We start from the raw sequence: 19,851 nt of genomic DNA on the forward strand, positions 1-19,851 counted from the left end.
GGTGAATGCAGTCATGAGATTAAAACAAGGCTTGCTCCTTGGAAGGAAAGTTATGACAAACCTGGACAGTGTATTAACAAGCAGAGACATCACTTTGCTGACAAAGGACCATATAGTCAAATCTATAGTTGTTCCAGTAGTCATGTATGGATGTGAGAGTTGAACCATAAAGAAAGCTGAGTGCCAAAGAATTGATGCTTTCAAACTGGTGCTGGAGAAGACTCTTGAGAGTCCCTTGGACTGCAAGGATATCAAACCAGTCAGTGTGTTAGCCACTCAGTTGTGTCCGACTCTTTGTAGTCCCATGGACTATAGCCTGCCATGCTCCTCTGTCCATGGGATTTCCCAGGCAAGAATACTGAAGTGGGTTGCTGTTTCCTTCCTAAAGGAAATCAACCCTGAATATTCATTAGAAAGACTGATGCTGAAGCTGAAGCTTCAATAATTCAGCCACCTGATGTGAAAAGCCGACTCACTGGGAAAGACCCTGGTGCTGGGAAAGATTGAAGGCAGGAGGAGAAGAGGGTAACAGAGGATGAGATGGTTAGATAGCATCACCAACTCAATGAACATGAATTTGAGCAAACTCCAGGAGACAGTGGAGGACAGGGGAGCCTGGCGTGATACAGACCTTGGGGTTGCAAAGATTTGGACACGACTTAACACTGAATACAACAACATAGATTTTAGAGTTGTTTCCATTTTCATTTGTCTCAAGGTATATTTTGATTTTTTTTATTGACCTACTGGTTATTTAGCAGCATGTTGTTTAGTGTCCTTATGTTTGTGTTCCTTCCAGTTTTTTTTTTCATGTAGTTGATTTCTAGTTTCATAGTGTTGTTTTCAGAAAAGATGTTTACCATGATTTGAATCTTCTTATATTTAATGTGACTTTGTTTTATGGCTTAGCATGTGATGTATCTGGAGAATGTTCTGTGTACACTTGAAAAGAATATGTATTCTGCTGCTTTTTTATGGAATGTTCTATGTATATCTATTAAGGTAATCTCATCTCATGTGTTAAGGTAATCTAATTTGTTAAGGCCAGTGTTTCCTTATTGACTACCTGTTGGCTGATGTATCCATTGATGTAACTGGGATATTAAAGTCCTCTAAAATTCTTGTATTTCTGTCTCTTTCTTCAGTTATTTCTGTTAATATTTGCTTTACATATTTAGGTGCTCCTCTGTTGAGTGCATAAATGTTTACAAATGGTATATATTCTTGTTGGATTGACCCCTTTATCATAATTTAATGCCCTTCCTTGTTTTGTTACAGTCTTTGTATTAAAGTCTGTTTTGTTGGATATAAGTATTGCTACTATGGCTTTCTTTAATATCCATTTGCACTTTCAGTCTGTGTGTGTCTTTAGATCTGAAGTGAGTTTCTTGTCGGCAACATATATGTGCCCTGTTTTGGTATCCATTCAGCCCTCTATTTCTTCTGATCGGAGAATTCATCCATTTAAATTTAAAGTGATTATTTTTTTTGGGGGGGGAATAGGATTTTTTTTTAATTTTTTATTAGTTGGAGGCTAATTACTTCACAACATTTCAGTGGGTTTTGTCATACATTGATATGAATCAGCCATAGAGTTACACGTATTCCCCATCCCAATCCCCCCTCCCACCTCCCTCTCCACCCGATTCCTCTGGGTCTTCCCAGTGATTATTGATAGGTATTTACTTACTGCTATTTTGTTCACTGTTTTCTGGTTGTTTTTGTAGTTCTCTGTTGGTTTCCTCTGTAGTTCTCCTCTTGGTTTCTTGTGTTTTGATGGATTCCTTTAGTAATATGTTAGGGTTCCTTAAGAAAATAAATCTAGTAACCATCAGTGACATACTGAACAGCACAGGGAACTCTCATCAATATTCTATAATAAGCTAAATGAGAAAAGAACATGAAAAAAGAATATAGGCATGTACATGTATAACTGAATCACTTCACTGTACACCTAAAACTAACACAACATTGTTAATCAGTCATATTCCGGTATAAAATAAAAATTTTAAAGGAAAGTAAATCTTAAGTTTTCATCACAAGGAAAAAAATGTAACTATGCATAATGATTGATTTAACTAGACTTACTCTGGTGACAATTTCACAATGTATACAGATATCAGGTCATTATGTTGTATACCTGAAATTAATGTAATGTTTATTTCAATTATATTGTCATTAAAAAATAAGACAACTCTGGTTGTCCTCTGGACCTTTTAAAATTACTTTTGCCTAATTAGGCCAGGTTCATGTCATCTAGTAACTGTGTAATTTTTCGGGAAGTGATGCTTGAAGATATCAGAAATCTGGGAAGTATGCCATTAGTGGGGAAGTTAGCCGAGCCTTAGGTTTTTTACCTTCCAGTTGTTTGACCTTGAGCAAAATCCTTTTCCTCTCTGAGCTTTGGTTTTCTTATTTCTAAAACAAATTTAATAATGTCTTCCCTAACACACATCACTGTTGTAAGGTTTGAAGTATAATAACATTTTATCAGGATTAGCACTCTTATACTGCAAGCAAACTCCCCATTCTGTAGGCCACTAAAATGTGCCCTAGGACTGGCATCTACTCAGTGCCTATAATAGTATCTTCCGAAAGACATCTTTGAAAGGAACAGGGTTCAGAAACCACATTCAGGGATGATGCAGGCTCAAAATGGAAAAAGACATTGAGTCAGGAGTATGTGTATGGCACCAAATCTCAAAAAGGGAGTTTTGAGTACTGAGCACTTAAATTTTGGAATTGAGACAAAATGATGCTCTATGTTATCCTTTTCTCACCCCACTCATGTATTTTTTTTTTTTCTTTCTTCTCCTGTCGTTCCAGGTGCACGACGACTGCAGGAGACGGTTTTCCAAGGAATGCTGGTTTGGAAGTCATCGATCATCAGTCATTCCTCCCACTGCCCTGAGCGACCCCAAAGGTGATGGTGAGTAGCTAAACGTTAATCTCAGAAATACACTGGGGAGGGAGGGAAGGTTCAATGCCTGGGGGAAATGACTGCAATTAAATTATTCTGGTCAACCAGTCAAGCATTTCTGAAAGTACGAGTGTGCAAATGTGTAGAGCATGCCTGTGTGCTCAGTTGCTCAGTGTGTCCTACTCTTTGCGACCCCCTGGACCATAGGCCACTGGGCTAATCTCTGTTCATGGGATTTTCCCAGCACAAATACTGGAGTGGGTTGCCATTTCCTCCTCCAGAGGATCTTCCTGACCCAGGAATCAGACCTGCATCTCCTGTGTCTTGTGCATTGCAGGCAGATTCTTTACTGCTGAGCCACCAGGGAAGCCCCTATGTGTAGAGACAGCTCGTGATTTTCTTTAGACCTTTGGGATGGTGAATGTTGATGTATCTGTATGTGGGGATGTTCTTTGTAGCCTCTGTCACAATTGTTTCCAAATGATCAGAAATCATTTCAGCTTTTTCATGATTTCCAGACACTAGATAATCCATGAAATAATTTTGTTTGTTTGCTGCCTACTTCATTGCCAAGGAAAACCCAACATTAGCTGGGAGCAGAGAAAGGAAAAGAAAGAAGAGTATATAGTTTCCTTAGAGAACAGAAGGGGGAAGGATTCCTGTAATCATTACAACAGTTTTAGAACTAGACATAGCATATGTGCACATACATGTATGTGAGCTGCTCTAGTCTTTTCCAGTTTCTTTCCTAACCCCAACACAAATACAGACAGACATTGGTACATGGAATGAGCCACTCACACAGTTTTCTGCAGGCAAGCATACCTTTATATGTCCCCATGATGACATGCTCAGGCACATATCCCTCACTCAGGGATGCATGCATATAATAATCTCAGATCTATTCAAATATTTATCCACATAGATTTACCTACAAGATAGGTGACTAGAGAGGTCATGAGACTGATGCCTTGGTACATAATAGATACTTGATTCGCTAGGAGAAAAAAGGGACTACGGGAAAGATAGAGTTGATAGAACAGGAAAAGTAGCAAACTAGTCAGCCAAGTGTACTCAGGCTCCTAGTGAAAGTCAATGAAGTCCTGAATCTGAAGTCCTGAGACTGCTCACCACTATAGGGACCTGGGGAAGATGTCTTTCAGGAGACTGAAGGATAGCTACTTCAGCATCTAATAAATCACTCCCAAATAAGTGTTAAGGGGCTGCCACCTCTTCTTTGTAGTTGGCCCAACAGGTTCTGTGTTTCCTGGCCTGGTGGAAGTTAGAGTTTTTTAGTTTGCTTTTTCCCATCCTATATAATTTCTTATTCCTGTTATAGATGGTCAACTAATAGCATTGCTGCTTCCTTTTGCTTTTCACCAATGTCATATTATTGCTTAGAAGCACCTATGCTAAGCCATTCGTTTTGTGTAGTGGCTTATATTAATGCCCCACGAATTAGCCTTTCATCCTTGTCATCTGCAGTCTTGATCCAACTGAATGTCACTCTTGAGAACCCGTCATTCTAGCATGTATTACTTGGTTTCTTAGGAGTATCTTTTACAACCTCCGTATCTTCTTGACTTTTTCTGGCTTCTTGGTCTAGGCAGATATGCTCCTTAATGGATGGATAGGTCTCCTGTTGGGAAGTCCCACCCATCTTGGAGATGACAAAATCATTAAAAATTATTTGGGCCAACCCCTCTGGCAAAGCTAGGGAATCCCTTCTCCAGCATCCCAGAGTGGAGGCATCTGAGGAAACATGTGCCATTGTTGAGTAGCACTCATCTATTCATTCATTATTTATTCAGTCAACAAACTCTTAATTTCTGAGAATGTCTTCTAATTTCCCCCTTTTCCTACCCAGTCTACTTGGTAAATTTCTTCTCTCATCCTAGAGGGTGAGAACAAAGTTAATTCTTATCTCCTGTTTAAAGGTTTCTGTAATTTCCCCTCCCCACTTCTCTTGACAAATAAATCACTTTCTTTGCTGTGAACCCAGAACACATAGCTCAGAGCACTTACCACACTACATTATAGTTCATCACATGAATGTCTCCTACTCCAGACTGGGAGCTCTTGTACCACTAGCACTTAAACCTGGATACATGGCATATGCACAGTCAGGATTTGTTGCATGAATTAATTAATACATTTACTGAATACCAAGTGTATGTAAGGCTCAGTGATGAACAATGTAGAGAATAGGATATGACTAAGACAGAATCCCTGATTCACATGGGGGCAAAATTCATATGCAGTATTTGTCAAATCTGAGAATGCATCAGAATCATCTGGAAGGCTTGTTAAAGCACAGATTTCTAGGCCCCAGTCCTTGCCCCACAGCTTTTGATTCAGTAGAGCTGAGTAGGGCACAAGAATTTTCATTTCTAACACATTCCCAGATGATGCTGATACTACTAGTCCTGGGAGCTACTCCATCATGTACTAACTGTGTGACTTTGGACCAGTTACTTAACCTCTCTTTGCCTTGTGTACCATTTGTTTTCTGCCAATAGGGAATAAATTTGTACTTGGATGCCTTATGAGGGTTAAATGAGGAGTTAACATTTGTAAAAGAGGATTTTAAAATACAGGAAGGGGAACAGGAAGCCAACCTTAACATCCTTTTGTGGTATAAACTGAACAAGTTTGAGAGTGACTGTTGGCTCCTTGGTTTGGGGTGCTGTGATTATATTAATGTAGCTCAAAGAAGCATGAGCTCTTTTTTGAAAGGCTCTTTCAGACTGTTGACTCATCTGGAGCTTAAAGTCAAGTAAATCCCCTAAGCCCTTTTCACACTTTGATGCTGCCAAGCCAAGTTCCTATTGTCCTGTTCTGCTGCAATTTATGCCCTTGGGCCTAAAGGCCAAGCTTCATATTTATCCCCTTTTCAGCTATTTGACTTTGACCCAACTGCTTGTTAAGGTCATTTGTCAATCTTGATTCTGTCATCCAGTGGTTCTCCCTCCAGCTGTAGGTACTTCAAATTTGACAAGTCGGCCTTCTATATTTTTATTTTAATTAGTTAAAATTGCTGAATAATGCAGGACATTCCCTTACAATTAACATTAGCCTACTCAAAAGCAACCTTGTGGACGTGATTATTTACTTGGTTATGAATCTTCCTAACATTGCTATATTCTAGCCCACATTGCTATCCATGTAGTAATCTTGCCACCTTGTTCACAGGATTCATCTAACACTTATTGTCATTTTATCTTGTCCCTGTCACCTCTCTCCCTCACTCCACAGTAGCCATGCTCTTCTCTTCACTGTCCCTAGACATCCCAGGCCATATCCCTTCTCTGGGTAGCTTCTTAATCTTCCTCCTGACCCCTAAAAAACCCTCCCCCCAGATATCTGCTTTGCTTACTACCTCCCTTCATTCAAATCTAATCTCAAATGTCATCTCCCCAGAGGAACCATTCCTGACCATCTTGTCTAAAATAACATCCCCTTCAGTCTCCATCTCCTTTTCCTGCTTTATTTTTCTTCATATCGCATTATTTTCTATACTTATTTGTTATGGTCTATATCCTTATATTAGAATATAAGTTCCACAAGAGCAAAGATTGTTTCTATCTTGTCTATCATTATATATCAGAACATAACAAGGACAAGCACAAAGAATGCCCTCAATACATATATGTTGAATGAATGAATGTCTTAACTACCATTATTTTAACATATTTTTTGTAAAAAAAAAAAAAAAAGTGTTAAAAAGGGATAACGTGTTCAAGGAGGATAACTACTTCCAGGCTATGCTACTGAAGGGACATATCAGACTCCTCATGTAGTTATGAGCCCTGGCAAGCCCTGAAAATTTAGTGCATGACAGCCTAACTGGTTCAGGATGCCTTCAAGTTCCACTGGCCAGTGAGTAGAACTTGGCCCATAGAGGAAGCTTGCTTTAGACTTTTTCAGGTAAAATAGCCACAAAATTTGCTTAAGTCATAGTCTTCCTTCAGGCTCCTTTTTATCCAGGCTACAACAAATGGGACATTTCAACCTGCCTCTCTCCCACTGGCCCACACCATTCAGGAGCAACCCACATCCTTCTTCCTCTTTGCACTTATTTTTGCTGGGGAATCCCTGCAAAGCCATGAGCTCAGAGATTTGGGGGCTCACAATTTGTCTAGCATCTCCTATGAGGCCATTGCTCACTGCCTGTCTCCCTGCCAACAGACTCTACGACTCAGCATGAGCTGGCAGGCTTTGGCAATTTAGACTGCTATTAACTCCATTTCTCTATGGGGAGTTTTACTACTGGGGATTATTAAAAGCTTCTGTCTTGTCCAGACAATTTCCCTATAGTCTTGTTTCCCCTGAAAGTTGATAGGATAACTTAGATTGCTCTACCAGAGCCTTAGAGGAGCAATTAAAGCGCCCTGCTTCACCCCATGTTGATATCTTCTGTTGTTAGTTCCTGGCTGAAAGGCAGCCTTTCCTACCTATCTTTCCTGACCTTATATCTTCTCAGTGTAGCTACTGAGCTATCACTCACTGAGCTAGTACTCATTAGGTGTGCTGATCCTTCTCCTAAACTCTCAGTCTTCTCTTTCCTTAGTTTCCCCTTGGCATTTTATTGATCTTTGGTTGTGGTACCAATTTTTTATTCTTTGTGTTACAATACACTCTTGTGTATGTCTGTCTCCCTAGCTTGAGGGCAAGGTCTAGAACCCTAGAAGTGTCTAGCATGATGATTGGTATGTAGTAGTTAGGAAATATTGGTTACCTGGCAACAGCTGGGTTTTTTTTTTTTAATGAAAGCCCCTTTGGGTTGCATCTGACTTCCCTTCTGTTCTTCAGTCTCAGAGGCACAAGGAAGCTGTGGGAGGTATTAGATGCCTGTTATCTTGATGGTGGTGATGGTATCATGGGTGTTTACATATGTCTAAGCTCATTAAATTGTACACAATAAATATATGCAGTTCTTTGTATATGTTATACCTCAATAAAGCTGTTTTTAAAAGTCTGCAAAATTTGATGTTAAGTCATCTCAATGGCCCTTTTCTTTTTTCTTTTCCTTTTCTTTCTGTCGTGTGCATTATTAGGCCAATTAGTAGTATCTCCAGACTTTTGGAATCTTGATTGGTCTTCAGCCTGTTCATGCCCCCTTCTCATCTTCATCAACTCCAAAAGCGGCGATCATCAAGGGATCGTCTTCCTCCGGAAATTCAAGCAGTACCTTAACCCATCTCAAGTGTTTGACCTGTCGAAGGGTGGACCTGAAGCCGGGTAAGCATAGGGTAAGGGATGTAGTTGGGCATATAGAAATGATTCCCCTCTCTACACATTCTAGAGTAGGATAGGCTTCCTGGAATTAGTTCTTGTACCTGGGCAGGAAAGATCTGTTTTCTCAAGACAGGACATAAACACAGCTCCAGAACATCTTGAGTTGGCTGGCTAGAGGACTTTTAGCCCTCTCCAGAAATCCTTTCAAGCTTATGTCTTGCTCTCAGATTTGCTTCATCTTTTCCAGCTGGGAAAGGCAAAACTGTGTCTCCTGACTTCAGAGGAGGAGGCAAACTGATATTACTATACACCTTTCCTGTCATTTGCTCTTTTTCCTGGGGCCAAGTAGATGTATCTCTACTAGAGGGCTGTATTATATAGAGACCATCTGGCTGTTCAGCCCTGGTTTCTGTGAACCCACTGGCAACTATGCAAGACATTCTTCCTAGGCCTCAGCAAGTAGATTTGGCTAGGCCACTAGTAACTTACAGAACAAGGTTGAGCCAACAAAAATGTGGGTCAAGGCAAGGCCTGCTCTCCAGGATTGCCTGTGGGAGCATTTCCTATTATCTTAAGTACACAGAGAGATAGAGGTTAAGGAAAAGGAGACAGGTAACCTAATAGCAGAGTGCAGAAGGAGCAGTCCTTAGCTCCTGGCACATTGTAGGAAAGTTTTAAAACTTGTCAGTTCATGAAATGACTGCCCTTTCCCTTCTTCTTTCCAGGCTCTGCATGTTCAAGAACTTTGCTCGCTTTCGTGTGGTGGTTTGTGGTGGAGATGGCAGCGTGAACTGGGTCTTATCTCTGATTGATGCCTTTGGATTACATGAACAGGTGAGTCCCTAGCTCATTTAGTTTAACCATCACTAGAGAGACTAGGAGTATGGAGCTGCTTATCCCATGATGTCCCCGTCTTTACTCTCTTTGTCTATAGAATGTATGATTCCTACTGGTGTCACAGTCAACTTGACTGGTAGATTCCCAATCTAAGCCTATACCATTTTGGGGTCTATCAATAGGAAGGAGAAAAGAAGAAATTAGCAGAAAAAATAAGCAATGCTCTATTCCCCAAGCCCCAAGATGAAGATTTGAAGGGGAGGAGAGCAAGCAAAAAAGAAGTGGCATCAGGCAGCATTCAACACCCATTCCCTATGCTTCCTGAGGCCACTTATTTTCTTCGCTGAGTCTCAAGTGTAGCAGAATGTTCCTCTACCTCTACCTCACCTCGCTCTCCCTAAGTAGCCCCCTACTCTTCTGACTGCAGTAACTTTGTCTCATTGAGGCACCTCATCTCCTTGGACCAGCCTAGATAAAAATTTGTGGCTATGTTTCTCTTTTAGAAGCATAACTACAAATATTGGCATATTTCAGCAACATTTCCACTTACCGAGAAAGTTCTGTATTGCCAAGAGTGGGACCCAACCACTTAGGGAAAATTTCACTCAATTTCAAACATCTTCCTATTACACTTCCTAAAATCACAAGTCCTTTATTGCCACTGACTTTGAGACCATATTATTTCCCAAAAAGCACCCTCTGGGTCCTTTTATGGGTAGATCTTGGTAGGATTGTCTGAAAAGGGTGCCTGGTATTGTTCTTGCAGTGTCAGCTGGCAGTCATCCCTCTTGGAACTGGTAATGATCTGGCCCGTGTCCTCGGCTGGGGTGCATTCTGGAACAAAAACAAGTCACCTCTGAACATCCTCAACAGAGTAGAGCAAGCTGGTGTGAGGATTCTAGACAGGTGAGTGGCTGAAAGATCAGGTCATTGTGGCTCTTCCAGTCCCTTGCCAGTTACTCTCAGTTACATTATCTCAGTCAGGGATGTTCTAAACTCCTTCACAGAGCCTCATTGCTTTTCTGGCTCAAGTGCAGGGAAATTTGGGGGATCTTGTTTATTAAGAAAAAAGGATCTACCATGTATCCTTTAAACATCACTGAAGCCCCTCTTCAAACTTAAAAGATCCTAGAGCAGGAACCCCCATTAGTAAATTTCAAGAGTTCTTGAACCTCCTTAAAATCGCATAGCTAATTATCTGTGTAAGCATAGTTTTTCCTTGGGAAAGTTTCCATCTTTCTATTCTAAGATTGTATAAAACACTATAGTTCTATAGCTTCATCCAGTTCTCAAAGAAATTAAAAAAGAGGATTCATAAACAATTGGCCTGGATTATTTGTGCCCTAGAAAAGAGAGAATATTGCCCTCTAATCTTCTGAGAAAAAAGATTTTCCATGAGGTTTCTATTTGATTTATGGCTGCTAATAAGACTATCCTTGGGAGCCTTTTCAAGGTACCAAGCTGGGCCCTAGCACAAATATTCTTATTCAGTAGGTCTTCAGTAGGGACCTGGTATGTGTATGTTAAAAAAGCACCTCAGGTGATCTTGATAGTTATCACTGCGTGGGAAGTGCTGCTCCCTGAGAACCCTGTGGTAGAATTCCTTCCATCAAACTGGCCTTGAGAAGTCATGAGGCAGAGGACCTTCTTGGTGTATACCTTGAGATCAAGTGACCTAAGATAACTTGGGCATCCCCTACAACACATCATGACTCACCACATAAATATTTTGACCTTTTTCATGACATATGAAGCATTGATGCCACCCTTTAATGAAACAGAGCCCTAAATATTTGTCTTTAAACTTCATCTCAGATGGAGTGTGATGATCCGTGAGACTCCCAGACAAACTCCATTGCTAAGAGGGCAAGTTGAAATGGACGTACCCCGATTTGAGGTAACTACTGCCTAGTTGTAATTCAAGCCAACATCTTTATTATGCATTGAAATAATAGGTAAAACCCAGAGAGAACCATTTGTATTATCCATGGGCTTGATGAAGATGAGATCAGTGAGGATTTGGGACATTTCAATCAGCAGTTCTTTACCAAACAAAACTGTGTGAGGTGTTGGGGATATAATTCCATCAGAAAATATGGATTAACTATAGTGTGTGAGATATGAATTGGCAAAAAAGATTGACACTAAAATCATGCTGTCATGGAGCCCAAAGTCTATGTGCAGTGGTAGAAAAATAGTTTAATAAAATAGTATTAGTGTTTGTATATAAGGAAATAGAAGGGAATGGAAATACCCAGCAGGTGTACCTAATCTGGGGCTTCCCAGGTGGTGCTAGTGGTAAAGAACCCACCTGCCAATGCAGGTAGGTGTAAGAGATGCAGGCTTGATCCCTGGGTCAGGAAGATCCCCTGGAGGAGGGCATGGGAACCCACGCCAGTATTCTTGCTTAGAGAATCCCATGGACAGAAGAGCCTGGTGGGTTGCAGTCCATAGTGTTGCAAAGAGTCAGACATGACTGAAGCGACTTAGCACACACGTAACTAACCCAGTCTGGGGAAAATCAGGGAAAACTCAGGTCATTTCAGAAGCGATTCAAGGACCAGAGGGAGTTAATTCAGATAATAAGAAAAGAGGAGGCTTGTTTCAGACAGATGGAATAGTATGTGTTACAAAGGAAAGAGAGCATGGAATATTCACAGAACATAAATGCATTCATAATGGTTAAGGCATAGGGACCAGGGAGTGGGTATATAGGGAAAGTAACCAAGCATGAGGTTGAAAAGATAATCAGGGGTCAGGCCAGGAAGGACCTGGTAAACCATGGCAGGAAGTTTAAACCTTTTTTTAGTTGATTTAGGGCTCCCCTAGTGGCTCAGACAGTAAAGAATCTGCCTGCGATGCAGGGGACCTACGTTCAGTCCCTGGGTCAGGAAGATCCCCTGGAGAAGGGAATGACAATCCACTCCACTATTCTTGCCTGAAGAAGTACATGGACAGAGGATCCTGGCAGGCTACATTCCACGCGGTCGCAAAGAGTTAGACACAACTGAGTGACTAACACTTTCAACACATGGTTGATTTAGGGCTTCCCTGGTGGCTCAGAAGGTAAAGAATCTGCCTGCAATGCAGGAGACCTGGGTTCGATCCCTGGGTAGGGGAGACCCCCTGAAGGAGAGCATGGAAACCCACTCCAATATTCTTGCCTGGAGAATTTCATGGATAGAGGAGCCTGACAGGCTATAGTCCCTAGGATTGGAAAGAGTCAGACATGACTGAGGCAACTTAGCACACATGCACACAAAGTTTAAAGTTATTACAATATAATAGCTATATTTAGCTGTGCAATATAACTTTGTTGCTTATTTTATAGATAGTAGTTTGTATCTCTTAATCTCATATTCCTGCCTTGCCCTTCCCATCTTCCTTCTCCCCACTTGTAGCCACCAGCTTTTTCTAAATATCTGAGTCTATTTCTGTTTTCTAGTATTAATCCTTTTGTATTATATTTTAGATTCTACATATAAGTGGTAACAGTATTTGTGTTTCTATTTTTACTTATTTCACTATGAATAATACCCTCTAGGTCCATCCACGTTTTTGAAAATAGCAGAATTTCATTCTTTCTATGACTGTTATATCCTATTTTGTGTGTACACACACACACATACCCCAAATCTTCTTTATCCATTCATCTGTTGATGGATATTTAGGTTGCTTCCATATTTTGGTCATTGTAAATAATGCTGCTAAGAATATTGAGATACATGTATCTTTTCAAATAAGTGTTTTCATTTCTTCAGACATATTCCTAGGAATGGAATTCCTAAATCATATGGTAGTTCTATTTTCAGTTTTTTGAGGAATTTTCATACTGTTTTCCACAGTGGCTGTACCAGTTTATATTCCTACTGATGGTATAATTGGGTTCCCTTTTCTCAGCATCCTCACAAATGTTTACTATGTATTTTCTTTTTTATGATAGTCATTCTGACAGGTGTGAGGTGGTATGTCATTGTGGTTTTCATCTGCATTTCTCTAATGATTAGCAGTTTTGAGCATCTTTTTCTTGAGCATTTTGGCGGTTTGTATATCTTCTTTGGAAAAATGTCTATTCAGGTCTTCTGCCCATTTTACTTTAAATTTTTTATTTTGCACTGGGTGTAGTCCAAATAATGCTTGATAGTTTCAGGGGAACAGCAAAGGGTCTCAGCCACACATATACATGTATCCATTCTTCTCCAAACTCTGCCACATAAGATTGAGCAGAGTTCCATGTGCTATACAGTAGGTCCTTTTTGGTTATCCATTTTAAATATACCAGTGTGCATATGTCCATCCCAAACTCACTGTCTCTTCCCCCCACCCTTCCTCCTGGCAACCATGAATTCACTCTCTAAGTCTTTGAGTCTGTTTCTGTTTTGTAAGTAAGTTCATTTGTATCATTTCATTTTAGATTCCATATATAAGGGATGTCATATGATATTTCTCCTTCTCTTGTCTGACTTACTTCACTCAGTATGACACTGTCTAGGTCCATCTGTGTTGCTGCAAATGGCAATATTTTGTTCTTTTTAATGGCTGGGTAATATTCCAAAATTGCATATATGTATCACATCTTCTTTATCCATTCCTCTGTCAATTGACATTCAAGTTGCTTCTATGTCTTGGCTATTGTAAACAGTGCTGCAATGCACATTGGGGTGCATGTATCCTTTTGGATCATGTTTTTCTCTGGATAAATGCCCAGGAGTGTGATTGCAGGGTCTTATGGTAGCTCTATTTTGAGTTTGCTTTTTTTTTTAAGGAACCTCCATTCTGTTCTCCATAGTAGCTGTACCAATAAGAGGGTTCCCTTCTCTCCACACCCTCTCCAGCATTTATGTTTGTCGATTTTTGATGATAGCAATTCTGGCTGGTGTGAGACTTAACAACATCAAAACAAACAACCCAATCAGAAATTAATTGCTGAATTATCTTTTCATGTGCTCTTCTGCATCTGTATGTCTTCTTTGGAGAAACATCTATTCTTCCCTTTTTCTGATTGGGTTGTTTGTTTTGATGTTGTTAAGTGTCATAAGTTGTTCATAAATTTTGGAGACTAATCCTTTATCAGTCACATCATTTGCAAATATTTTCTCCCAATCTGTGGGTTGTCTTTTCATTTTGTTTATTGTTTCCTTTTCTGTGTAAAAGCTTCTGAGCTTAAGTAGGTCCCATTTGTTTATTTTTGCTTTTATTTCTATTATTCTGGGAGACTTGCCTATTTTTGTAGGGTTTTTTTTTTTTATTTTGAGTTGTATGAGTTGTTTATGTATTTTGGCTATAAACCCCTAATACTATCATATCATATATGAATATTTTCTTTCATTCAGTAGGATGTTGTTTCATTTTGTCAATGGTTTCCTTTGCTGTGCCAAAACCTTCAAGTTTAATTAGGTCCCACTTGCTAATTTTGTTTTTGTTTCTTTTGTCTTAGGCATATCCAAAAACATATTGCTACAATTTATGTAAAGTAGTATGCTGCTTATGTTATCTTCTAGGTTTATAGATCTTTAATCAGTTTTGAGTTTATTTTTTGTATATGGTATAAGAAAATGTTCTAATTTTATTCTTTTGCATGTAACTGACCAGTGATCCCAGCACCATTTATTAAAGAGATAGTCTTTTCTTCATTGTATATTCTTGATTCATTTCTTATAGATTAATTGATCATAAATCTAAGGGTTTATTTCTGAGCTCTCTCTTCTGTTCCATTTATCTTTATGTCTGTTTTTGTGCCAGTGCCATGCTGTTTGATTATTGTAGCTTTGTAATATAGTTTGAAGTCAAGTAGCATGATACTTCCCATTTTGTTCTTTTTTCTCAAGATGGCTTTGGCAATTTTGGTTCTTTTGTGGTTCCATATAAAGTTTAGGATTATTCTAGTTCTGTGAAAGATATCCTGGATATTTGATAGAGATTGCATTAAATCTATAGATTGCTTCAAATACTATGGACATTTTAAACCATATTAACTTTTTCAACCCATGAACAACAGATATCTTCCCATTTCATTGTATCATCTTCAGTTTCTTTCATCAAGGTTTTATAGTTTTCAGAGTATAGGTCTTTCACCTCCTTGGTTAGGTAATTTTCTAGTTATTTTATTCTTCTTCAATGCAATTTTAAACAGGATTATTTTCTTGCTTTCTTTTTCTGATAGCTCATCATTTGTGTAGAGGAAAGCAACAGATTTCTGTACATTTATCTTGTATCCTGCAACTTTACTAAATTCTTTTTTAGTTCTAATAATGTTTTGTGGAAATTTTAGAGTTTTCTATATATATAGTTTCATGTCACCTGCAATTTGTGACAGTTTTACTACTTCCCTTCTAATTTGGATGCCTTTTATTTCTTTTTATTTTCTGACTGCTATGGCTAGGACTTCCAATAATATGCTAAATAGAAGTAGCAAGAATGAGTATCCATGTCTCATTCTTGATTTTAGAAGAAAGGCTTTCAGCTTTTCACCACTGAGTATGATGTTGCCTCTGGATTTGTCATAATGGCCTTAATTATGTTGAGATATATTCCCTCTATACCCACTGGGGTGAGAGTTCTATCATGAATGGATTTTGAATTTTGTCAAATGCTTTTTCTGCATCTATTGAGATGATCATGTGATTTTTTTCCTTCCTTTTGTTAATGTGATATATCACATTGATTAATTTGCAGATATTGAACCATCTTTTCATCCCTGGAATAAATCCAACTTAATTATGGTGTATGATTATGTTTATATGTTATTGGATTTGGTTTGCCAATATTTTGCTGCGGATTTTTACATCTATAGTCATCAAAGATATTGGTGTGAAATTTTGTGTGTGTGATGTCTTTGTCTGGTTTTGGTATCAGGGTAAAAGTGGCCTTGTACAATGAATATGTAAGTGTTCCTTTTTCTTCAATTTTTTGGAATAGTTTGAGAAGACTAGGTATTAGCTCTTCTCTGTATGTTTGGTAGAGTTTCCTGTGAAGTCATGCAATCATGGACTTTGGTTTGCTGGGAGATTATTTTATTACAAATTCAAATTTACTACTAGTGATCAGTCTGTTTAGATTGTCTATTTCTTCCTTATTCAGTCTTGAAAGATTGTATATTTCTAGAAATGTGCTCATTCCTTCTAGGTTGTTCAATTTATTGGCATATAACTGTTCATACTATTCTTTTTGAATCTCTGTGGTATTGGTTGTTATGTCTCCTGTCTCATTTCTTATTTGGGTCCTCTCTCTTTTCTTCTTGATGAGCTTCACTGAAGGTTTATCAATTTTATCTTTTCAAAGAACCAACACTTGGTTTCATTGATCTTTTCTATTGTTTTCTTATGGGGGCCTGTATTTTATTTATTTTCTCTTGAATTTTATTTCCTGCCTTCTGATGACGTTAGACTTCATTTGCTCTTTTTCTCTTTTAGGTGGTAGTATAAGTTGTTTACTTGAGATTTTTCATGTTGCTTGAGGTAGGCCTGTATCCCTGTAAATTTCCCACTTAGAATTTCTTTGCTGTTTCCCACAGATTTTGGAAAGTTTTGTCTCCATTTTCATTTGTATCAAGATATTTTCTGATTTCCTCTTTGACTTCATCATTGTCCCATGAATTTTTTTTTAGTAGCATGTTACTTAGTGTTCACATGTTTGTGTTTTTCCATCTCTCTTCCTGTAATTGATTTCTAGCTTCATATTGTCATGGTCAGAAAAAATGCTTGATATAATTTCTATCCTCTCAAATTTGTTGAGGCTTGTTTGGTGGCCTATCATATGATCTCTCCTGGAGGACATTCCATGTGCACTTGAATATAATGTGTATTCTGCTGTTTTGGGATGGAATGTCCTGTAGATATCTACTGATATTAAGTCCAACTGGTATAATATGTCATTTAAGACATCATTTCCTTCTTGATTTTCTCTCTGGATGATATGTCTACTGACATAAGTCCCCCACCATGTTTGTATTATTGTGAATTTTTTCCTTCATGTTTATTAATATTTGCTTTATATAGTTAGGTGTTCCTATATTAGGTGTGTAAATGTTAAGGAGTGTTGTATCCTGATCATTTTTATCACTTTGTCATTATATAACACCCTTCATCTTTTGTTAAAAACTGTTTTGTCCTATATGAATATTCCTATTCCCATTTTCTTGGTGTTTCCATTTACATGAAATATCCTTTTCCATCCTCTGGTTTTCAGTCCATGTGTGTCTTTAACTCTGAAGTGAGTCTCTTGTAAGCAGCATATATATGGGTCTTATTTTGATTCAATCAGCCACCCTAAGTTTTTCAATTGGAATATTTAGTCCATTGACCTTTAAAGTAATTAGTGATAGGTATGTGTTTATTGACAACTTGTTAATTATATTCTACTTGTGTTTGTATTTATCCATTCTTCTTCTTTTAGTTTCTTCCCTTGTTGTTTGATGGTTTTCCTTATTGGTATACTTATATTCTTCTCACTGTAGTTTTATGTTTCAGTTGTAGGTTTTTAATTTGTGGTTACCAATGGGTTTCTATATGTTGACCTACTTTTTAAAAACAGTCCCTTAAGTTCAAACACATTCTAAAATATATACTTTTTTACTCCCCTCCCCCACATTTTGTTTTTGATATCATATTTTACATCTCCATGTTTATCCCTTCGGTTTATTGTAGTTATAATTGATTTTACCTTTTTTTTCAATCTTTGTACTAGCTTATTTAGGTGGTTGGTTCTCAGCCTTTACTATATATTTGCCTTTACTGATGTAAATGTAAGTCTACCCTGGTGGCTCAATGGTAAAGAATCTGCCTCCAATGCGGAGACATGGGTTTGAGACCTGTGTCCAGAAAATCCGCTGGAGAAGGAAATGGCAACCAATTCCAGTATCCTTGCCTGGACAGAGGAGCCTAGCAGGTTACAGTCCATGAGTCACAAAGAGTTGGACATGACTTAGTGACTAAACAACAGCAAATGTAAATGTAGCCTTTTCAATTAGAGAAGACCCTTTAACATTTCTTTTAGGATAGGATTTTATTGCTCAGTGTTTTTAGTTTTTGCTTGTCTGGGAAGTTCTTTTATCTCTCCTCCAATTCTAAATGGCAGTCTTGCTGGGTAGAGTATCCTAGGTTGCAGGTTTTTCCCTTTTAGCACTTTATATACAGCATGCCATCCCTTCTTCCCTACAAGTTTTCTGCAGAGAAATCAGCTGATAGCCTTATGAAGGTTCTTTATAAGATTCTTATGATTCTTTTGATTTCTCTTGCTGCCTTTAGAATTCTTTATCTTAAACTTTTGCTGTTTTAATTACTTTTTGGTGTAGGTTTGTTGGAATTCATCTTGTTTAGAACCCTCTAAACTTCATGTACATGTATATTGGTTTCCTTCTTCACGTTTAAGAAGTTTTCAGCCATAACTTCATCGAATACATTTTCAACACCCCGCCTCCTCTCACTCTGCTTCTGAGACCCCTATAGTGCAGATGTCAGTATGCTTTAATATTGTGCTAAATATCACTAAACTGTTATCATTTTTTAAATTTTTCTTTCTGCTATTCTGACTGTGTCCTTTCTGTTATTCTGTCTTCCAGATAACTTATGCATTCTTCTGTATCACCTAGGCTCCTGTTAATTCCTTCTAGCATGTTTTTCATTTCATCTTTAAAAAATTCTTATTTCTGTGTTAAAATTCTCAGTGTTCATCTATTCTTTTCCCTAATTCAGCTAGCCTATCTATTACTAATGCTTTGAATTCTTCATCTAGCAAATAATTTATTTCTGTTTCATTAGTTGCTTTTTCAGGGGTTTTCTCCTGTTTTTTCAGTGAAACAAATCCCTCTGTCTTCTCATTTTTGCTGTATGTATTCTATGAAATTAGATGAAACCTTTTTCCAGCCTTGAAGGGGTGTCCTTGTCTATGGGTATCCCCACACTCTCTGCCTGTGCCCAAGGACTTTAGTGGGAGAGCTACATCTGACTTGAGCACAAGTCATGTCTTTCCCCAGAGTGTGCTAGCGCTATCATCTTGTTAAGAGGTAATGCTGGAGATAGAGCAGCAAGAGCCAGAGTCAGGTGTGAGGCAGGGCTTCTCCTTCCTTCAGTGCCAACATTACCCTCCTAGAGTGGGGGCAGATCCCAAATTGCTGGAGCAGAAGCCCTGAGGGTCAAGTCTAAGATAGCTCTATTCCCTCTAAGTGTATTCTTTCCCTCCCAGCACCAGCACACTTCCCCAGAGGGGAATAGAGCTGGAGCAAGAGGGGCTGGAGAGGGCACTTGGCATGGGCCTGGGCACAGACTGTGGTGTCCCTAGTCTCACTTAGAATCCTTGAATACTTCTGAGGTGGTGCCTCCGTAAACTCCAGTTTGAGGCCCCTGCCTCATTCAGATGCTATTCATGATCTGGGCTGGCATAGTCCCTCACATCTGAGCACTCCCCTCAGCCATTCTTACTCTAGTGTAGAACTACTATTGTGAAGCAAATGGGATAAAATGGGTTCTTGGCTCAGGCTGGCCATGGGCCAGAGGTTGTGGGAAACTAGCCAGAGTCCTATTCAGTTTCAATCTGTTTCTTCTGCCTTGTTTCAGGAGAAAGCACATGTGTGTGTGTGATCACTAGCAAAAAATTGAAAAAGGTTTCTTTGGTTTGTTTGCTGTACAATATATCCAAGTTATTTATTTATTCTATATATAACTTACTTATATTGTATAAATATATATTTATTTTGTATTTCTAAATCTGACACCCCTCTCTCACCCATCCCTGTTTCCTCTACACTTGTAACCACTAGTTTGTTCTCTACACCTGTGAGTCCATTTTTATTAAGTATACATTTGTTTTATTTTTCATATCCTATGTATAAGTGATAAAATAGAGTATTCTTCTTTTCT

At 38.6% G+C, this 19,851-nt stretch overlaps 1 protein-coding gene across 1 annotated transcript in view; it reads left to right on the forward strand.

The window, feature by feature from the left end:
* DGKK (diacylglycerol kinase kappa) overlaps window positions 1-19,851 on the forward strand; it is a 161,339-nt gene that overhangs the window by 107,709 nt on the left and 33,779 nt on the right. Inside the window, exons 10-14 of the mRNA XM_061137620.1 lie at window positions 2,827-2,929; window positions 7,978-8,161; window positions 8,884-8,992; window positions 9,762-9,901; window positions 10,811-10,892. Coding sequence (XP_060993603.1) covers window positions 2,827-2,929; window positions 7,978-8,161; window positions 8,884-8,992; window positions 9,762-9,901; window positions 10,811-10,892 — 618 coding nt within the window. The remainder of the gene's footprint in view (window positions 1-2,826; window positions 2,930-7,977; window positions 8,162-8,883; window positions 8,993-9,761; window positions 9,902-10,810; window positions 10,893-19,851) is intronic.

The sequence above is a fragment of the Dama dama genome, chromosome X (genome assembly GCF_033118175.1).
Source record: "Dama dama isolate Ldn47 chromosome X, ASM3311817v1, whole genome shotgun sequence".
NCBI classification, from domain to species: Eukaryota; Metazoa; Chordata; class Mammalia; order Artiodactyla; family Cervidae; genus Dama; species Dama dama.